This window comes from Bubalus bubalis, chromosome 18, assembly GCF_019923935.1.
Source record: "Bubalus bubalis isolate 160015118507 breed Murrah chromosome 18, NDDB_SH_1, whole genome shotgun sequence".
In the NCBI taxonomy this organism is placed as follows: Eukaryota; Metazoa; Chordata; class Mammalia; order Artiodactyla; family Bovidae; genus Bubalus; species Bubalus bubalis.
The window spans coordinates 18,857,303-18,865,210 of record NC_059174.1 but is presented as its reverse complement, the minus strand read 5'-3'; the positions used below and the strand labels follow the sequence as shown (position 1 = coordinate 18,865,210).

General features: G+C 36.5%; 1 protein-coding gene across 12 annotated transcripts in view; it reads right to left on the bottom strand.

Moving 5' to 3' along the window:
* Positions 1-269: 269 nt before the first annotated feature.
* CYLD (CYLD lysine 63 deubiquitinase) overlaps positions 270-7,908 on the bottom strand; it is a 67,709-nt gene continuing 60,070 nt past the window's right edge. For all 12 annotated transcript variants that reach the window (XM_006043270.3, XM_044931839.1, XM_006043271.3 and 9 more), the window contains 5 exons: positions 5,049-5,181; positions 3,992-4,100; positions 3,087-3,205; positions 2,597-2,813; positions 270-939 (listed from right to left, as the gene is read on the bottom strand). In XM_006043270.3, the coding sequence (XP_006043332.1) occupies positions 755-939; positions 2,597-2,813; positions 3,087-3,205; positions 3,992-4,100; positions 5,049-5,181 (763 nt within the window). In that variant the 3' untranslated portion in view covers positions 270-754. The remainder of the gene's footprint in view (positions 940-2,596; positions 2,814-3,086; positions 3,206-3,991; positions 4,101-5,048; positions 5,182-7,908) is intronic.

Here is a 7,908-nt window from a genome sequence, read left to right as displayed (position 1 = left end):
GAGAGTCTTTAAAAAAGAAAAGAAAGCTGTTAGCTGACAGTTACTACTATGAATGGAGAGCTTCAATTGCTGTATATGTGAATCCCCCAGGAAAACTACATCAAAAATGGACATTTCATGACAAAAATCACTCATTTATCTTAAAACCAGAACAAACAGAAAACACCATTGAGGAAATTTAAATACTTTTGTGACCACTACCACAGAAACACAGAAACTCAGATTGCAGACATGCAGGAATCGGCACTAGAAAGGGAAGAATTAACAAATCAAACTCAAAACAACTTTAATCACTGGATTGAAAGTAGACTCAATAAAACCAAAGTACATCCTCCTCAAGGCAACAATTAGCTACAAAGGAAAAATGATTTCATAACCTTGGTCCATAAAGAAGACACATTTATTTACATTCTCAATGGACTAAAAGAGGTTTTAAACTGTCACAATTAAAATTTTATGCTTCCAAAAATATCTTATGATCAATGCACTTAACTTAAAGCTTCAGGTATTAATAACTTCATTTAGACTTCTTAAAAAACCAACACAAACATACTCTCTAGAGTGCAAAATGCTTATTAAATACTTTAGTGACACAAAAGCAATTTGTTTTTAAACGCAGGAATCCTGCGATGAAGGATCATCACCACAAAGACATCCATTGCCGGCAATGGACGCTGAACAGAACTGCCAGCTCAAGTGAGATGCAACATGAAAACTGTGTGTTTGATTTCTGCACCCGTCCAGATGATCCTGTTTATTTGTACAGACTCATGGTTGGACTCTGGTACATGCACATGTATGCATCACAGAGAAGTCTTCGTGCACAGCCTTGGATTCTTCTGGAGTCCAAGGAATGCAGATCATCGAGAGACATTTTCAAATACTCTCCTACTTCTGGGCATTGGGTAACTTGAGGAATGTTGAAGCCATTCTGACCACCTATGGAGAACAGAAAGAGGCGTATTGAGGGCAGTGAAGTTATAAACACTTTTGCTGCCCTGCCCCACCAAAGTAACTTTACAATTCTGTAATTTAGTTAACGCTAATTTCCAGGATCAGAAAGACCTCATTTTACTTCTGATTTTTAGAAGTCCTCTGTTTAACTCTTGACAGTCTCACTTCTTGGTTTCTGAAAGGATTCTGGGACCAACAGTGAATATAATTGGTCAAAAGATATATATCCTGAGCAAAGTCCAAAATCTACTTCCCAGGTTTCTCGGTGCATTCAGTCAAGGAATAATGTCACCTACACGTGTGCACACACGTTCAACTCTTCACATTCCCAAACCCCTTCCTGGACACAAGAACCCCTGTTTGCTTTACCATAAGCCTGGCCAGTTTAGAGCAGATCTAGTAGCTTAAAGTAGATCTAGTAAAATGAATACTATTTTATTCCCCTAAGTTTAAAAAACATATTTGTGTAACTCTAACAAGGTTCTGTTTTACGTTTCATTAGACAGCATGAAGATATAAGGCATGGTCTTAGGGACCCCAGGAAAGGTTCTTCTGCTTTAGCCTCCCCATGGCTTTTCTAAAAATATCTGGAACCCCTGTGCTTTTGAATTTCATGCTTAAATACAAATTTTAACTGGGCTAGGGACATATTTACAGATGGAGCTGTGCTATATCAAATGTCTGAATGCTGAGAAAATGCTGAGAACCCATGAGGCAGACTTGGGCATCTGATCAAGAGTCTGCCACAAGGGGGTGTCCTAGGTCACTAGGGGAACACACCAGAAGACTTGGGTCCTGGAGTGTGAGAGAGTGGCTAAAGGAAAAACGGGGTATGGAAGAACTGGAGGGATATGGAAGTCATATTCCCACAACCGTGCCTAGGGCTGATCCTAATCTGTAAACTCTATACAGGCAGGAGTACAGCTGTTTTGACAACTGCTTCATTTTTGAAACCTACTAGAGCCCTGGGCACTTCACATGCACTCATTAGGTATTTGTTAAATAATGACTAAACATCCTAGAAAGCAGCCTAGAAGGTGCAGTATATTCCCCAGTTCAGGAAGAAAGACATTATACATAGAATAAGATATTTTTCCAAAGAAGACATTTACTTCTATTCTTAGCTTTGTCATTTAGAAGACACATGGTTTAGTATATAAAAGAACATAAGCACTGAATTTAGAAAGACTGAATTAAATACAAGCTCTGAGACCTTAGGCACCTTAAATCTCAGCTTTAGTAAGACAAAAATAGGAACCACTCCCATTTTGCAAGGATTTAGGTAAATGACCTAAAGTCCCTCCCAGAGAGCTTGGCACAGTAAAGTACTTAGGAAATGATGACTACAGTACAGAAAATGAGAGGAGCTCAAAAGTCAAGGACAACAAAGTAGAAATAAAAACTCTCAGCCTTAAAGGAAAAAAATCTGATTCCTTTTTTTTTTTTTAAGACTCTATGCATGTCAAACTATCACAACAATACTATTCCTTAGTTTCGTAGCAAGGTTGTTAAAGCATCACCAAGATAATCCTGAACAGCTTTTCCCAACACTGTTTTGTTACTCAGACCAGGCTAGCCCACTACAACTATCCCACTACAAACTCAACTATAGCCACATGTGGAAGAAAGGTCTGTAAAGTACCATCCCGATCAGCCATGCTGTCGAAGAAGAGCCAGGCAGAGTCGTCTTTCCCATACTTCACAAAAGCGACATAGTGGCTTGTTTCTATGCAGAGGACAGCAAATAACTCCATCTTCTGGCAGGGGATGCAGCCGTGTCTCCAGTCCCAGTCAGGCAGATCTTTGGGAAGTGACACTGGGTTGTATTTATGATTCAGCCTCTTAGGATGAAGGTGGACCTATAACAGAACATAAAGAAAAAGCCATTAAGGAACCAAACTCGATGTTTGAAGGGAATGGACTCCACTTACTCTAATGGAATATGTCCCTATAAATAGTAACCGAGTACCCCATGGAAATCCATCAAATAAACAGAAGAAGCATATCCCTTAATTATGAATTTTTTTAAGTTAATTATGATTTTGAAAACTTTTTAAAACCTGAAATCTGGTTCAACTACAAATGATTTACTATTTATTAAGAGAATATCCATTAAGTGAAGTCAAACTTACTTGAGCATTGCAGGTTTTACAAAACTGCTTGATTTTGCCAGCTGAGATGTCAGGGTCATCATAGCATTCTCTACACTCATACATTGCAAGCCCTCCACATATCCGGCACTGCCTGGGGGCTGAAAAGGGTGGGGTGTGGGGGAGTTAAAGGGTCTTTTACAATGCATTCTTTTATTTTAAAAGATTAAAAAGAAAAATTAAGTTTTAAAAAGGATAATGCTCATGGACTCAATAAAGTCTATCCCTCCCCACCCCTCATAAAGTTTAAATTGGATTTCCTTGGATTCAGAATATTTTTAAAGACATTTTCTCTGACCAAATGACTTTAAAAAAATAATACACTCAGAGTGTTCCTCCTGATTATAAAACTTCTACTGATGAATGTGCTAAGATACAAGAGAACATACAGAAGAAAACTGAAAGTATCTACAATTTCAGTTAGCAAGAGATAACCACTCTTGTAATTTCTCTTATAACTTTATATCTGCATACTTAACATAACTCAGTGTGTGTGTGTGTGTGTAGCTCCTCTTGTAGACAATATCAACATACCTTTTCACTTAACATTACATCATGACCACTTTCATATAACACTGGTCTTCAAAAACATGAATTTGAATAGCAGTACTTATGCTGTACAGATACACTATAATTCACTTAACTACTCTCCTCTAGTTAACATATAGAGTGCTTCTAATTTCTTATTCATAAACCTATTTGCATATGAAATCTTGATTTACATGTCTGATTTTTTCAGAACAAATTTCTAGTGTAATATTTCCAAGCTCTTCAGACAGCAAATTGTCTTTAAGAAAACTTGTATCCTGTTAGACTCTTATTCACAATTAATGTGAATGACCTGATAGACTATTGCTGAAAAACAAACTAAAAAATCTTATACTTACTGTCTTCAAGTAAATCTGTTATATTTAGTTCCAGAGAAGGAAAAATTTTTTTAAATAGTTTAAAGTCTTTTCCAAATCGAGGCATCTGAATAATCAGACATGATGGTGCCTTAAAAAAAAAAGATACATAATTTTAGAATCAAAACACTGAAAAATTTCCCTGAAATTCCCCCAAAATAGTCATGGTTGTCAAACCAAGCAGTGGTTCCACCATAACATGGATGGCCTGTAAAATTGGATCTGCATGTGAACACAGAGTATGAAGGCAGAGCACCAAAGAGCCACAAGCCTCAAGTAGTCCAAGATGTATGGACACATGGACACACAGGTCAGGCAGTTCAACCACCTGGGATCTCAAAGAATATGATGACTGTACAGAGTAACATTCCACTTTGAGTTTATATATTTCAAAAGGTTTCAGAAAAATTGTTTTTGCAAGTATAATTAAGAAATTCATCACTGAAGGACACTATTCCTTATATTTCAAGTACCAATTTATTTCATTACCAATAAATAATGGTAGCTATTAAGGTTTTATCAGAACATCTCTTTAAAAATGGATACAATGAAAATGAGCCACAGCCTATGCTACTAAGATCATGAAGATACTCAGTAAAAGAAAAGTAAACTATATCACTTGTTCATTTACAATAAGTGAGTTTTGTCTTTCATTGAAGGAGGAAAAGTAAACATTCCTTTGGATGATATGCTTGAGCAAACTATTAAATTGGATAAAATGTGAAATTGGGTGAAATGACAACAGAAACCCTCACAATCTTTTTTCCTCTAAGCTACTTAAATGTTTTCAAGTTACAAATCAGATTGATATTTTTTTGGCACCAAAAATATAAAAAGTTCAATCTTAGTATTTTCTACTAAGTTCAATTTAAAGTATTTTCTACAAGGACAAAGCTGAAGCATGGCATAATTTTTAAATCTGTGTTAACAGTTTGTGTTTATAACTGTTCTCAGTGGGTTAAAATGAATAGTTATTGAAGTTATAGTTTTCTCAAGAAGCCTAAGGACCTGAATATAAAATATAGTAATTATCACATACCTCAGCAAATTTCAGGTTACTGTTGATAAAAGAACATTCTAATAATTGCTGAATTGTAGGAACTCCAACTTTCTCATTTTTTTCCATAAAAATTTGATAGAAGTAACAATCTTGTACTTTTTGACCTGCTGATCTAAAAATATGCAGAAAAAGCCAGATAATTTACTTATAAAATGCATTAGAAAGTGAAGTGGTTCTAGGGGCATTTGAGAACACAAAAACTATTGAGAACAGAAATCTGCAACTCTGACAGTCAGAACAACAGGGACAAAGACAATCATTTAGATAAAATAGTTAAATGTACTTGTGCATAAGAACTTACAAATTATTTATTTTAGTTTTCATACTGAAAGTTTCCTTAGTGATTAGGAGAAAAATAATGCAATAACATCTGCAATCAAAAAGCACTTGTGAATAATAATAACCAGAAGCTAATATCATTGGTTCAACTTTATTGTCCAAAGCTAGAAAACAGTAAATTGCATTTAATGCCTTTAACAGGAAAGTCAGTTCATACATGGCTGAATGGGACAAACCCTTAGAGACCTTCCAGATGGTCTAAAGACCTTCTGGACCTTTAGAAATTTTTAATTTCTAAAAATGAAGGCCCTGCAGGGCAAAGGATCATCCTTCCCAGCAAGTCAAAAGCAGAGCCAGGTGTAAAACCCAGGTGTCCTAACAACTGTTCACTATTCTCTGCACTCAAGAACGTTCTCTTTAGATGGTCACTCGTTTATTCAACAAGCACCCAGTTAGGACCCACTGTATGCAAATATCAGTATTACCCTTACATATTTTCCCTTCTAAATATTTTACTAGAATGCATGAAAATTCAAGACTAACTGTACCAAAAGAATCAATAATCTTTAAATTTACTACTTACCCTTTTTAGCAGAATTTCTGGGCATAGAATCAGGCAGTTTATAATTAGATTTATAAGTAGATTTCAAGATTTTTAGGGAAAAATATTAACATAGACACTAACCTCAGAAACCCTCAGTTTCCCAAAGCAACTTAAACCCTGAAATAAAGACAACTTATGTGGTAACAAAGTAGAAATTCTTGAGAACTCACGACAAAAAAAAAAAACCATAACCAAAAAATCTGAAGGTTATGCTGTACCAATATTTTAATCTATTATTGATGACAATAAAATGCCAGCATTTTTCTGTGAAAGTCAAAAAGCATTAAAAAGAATCAACAGGTAACAGAAAAAATAAGACTGGAAACAAAGAAAACAGAAGTAGTAGAGGTGAGCAGTTACAAAACTCAGAAATATTAATAGTGATAGAGAGGGATGGTGGTTGGAGGGAGCACAGAGAGGCAAACATGAGACGGGAATCAAAAATGAGGATGTAATCCCAACAGCTTTGTGATATTTGGACAGAAAACAAGAGGGGGAGGGGAGCGGCAACCACTCACACCTCATAACTGAAGTTCTAGAAGGTTAATAATATCCTAGGGTGATTAGCTCCTTTGCTTTTCACTTCTCTTCTTTACACAGCTATTTGTAAGGCCTCCTCATACAGCCATTTTGCTTTTTTGCATTTCTTTTCCATGGGGATGGTCTTGATCCCTGTCTCCTGTACAGTGTCACACGAATCTCCAACCATAGTTCATCAGGCACTCTATCAATCAGATTTAGTCCCTTAAATCTATTTCTCACTTCCACTGTATAATCATAAGGGATTTGATTTAGGTCATACCTGAATGGTCTAGTGGTTTTCCCTACTTTCTTCAATTTAAGTCTGAATTTGGCAATAAGGAGTTCATGATCTGAGCCACAGTCAGCTCCTGGTCTTGTTTTTGTTGACTGTATAGAGCTTCTCCATCTTTGGCTGCAAAGAATATAATCAATCTGATTTTGGTGTTGACCATCTGGTGATGTCCATGTGTAGAGTCTTCTCTTGTGTTGTCAGAAGAGGGTGTTTGCTATGACTAGTGCATTTTCTTTGCAAAACTCTATTAGTCTTTGCCCTGCTTCATTCTTTATTCCAAGGCCAAATTTGCCTGTTACTCCAGGTGTTTCTTGACTTCCTACTTTTGCATTCTGGTCCTCTATAATGAAAAGGACATCTTTTTTGGGTGTTAGTTATAAAAGGTCTTGTAGGTCTTCATAGAACCGTTCAACTTCAGCTTCTTCAGCGTTACTGGTTGGGGCATAGACTTGGATTACTGTGATACTGAATGCTTTGCCTTGGAAACGAACGGAGATCATTCTGTCGTTTGAGATTGCATCCAAGTACTGCATTTCGGACTCTTTTGTTGACCATGATGGCTACTCCATTTCTTCTGAGGGATTCCTGTCCGCAGTAGTAGATATAATGGTCATCTGAGTTAAATTCACCCATTCCAGTCCATTTTAGTTAGCTGATTCCTAGAATGTCGACGTTCACTCTTGCCATCTCCTGTTTGACCACTTCCAATTTGCCTTGATTCATGGACCTGACATTCCAGGTTCCTATGCAATATTGCTCTTTACAGCATCGGACCTTGCTTCTATCACCAGTCACATCCAAAAGCAAAGAAGAAAAGGAAATATATAAGCATCTGAATGCAGAGTTCCAAAGAATGGCAAGAAGAGATAAGAAAGCCTTCCTCAGTGATCAATGCAAAGAAATAGAGGAAAACAACAGAATGGGAAAGACTAGAGATCTCTTCAAGAAAATTAAAGATACCAAGGGAACATTTCAGGCAAAGATGGGCTCAATAAAGAACAGAAATGGTATGGACCTAACAGAAGCAGAAGATATTAAGAAGAGGTGGCAGTAATACACAGAAGAACTATACAAAAAAGATCTTCACAACCAAGATAATCATGGTGGTGTGATCACTCACCTAGAGCCAGACATCCTGGAAT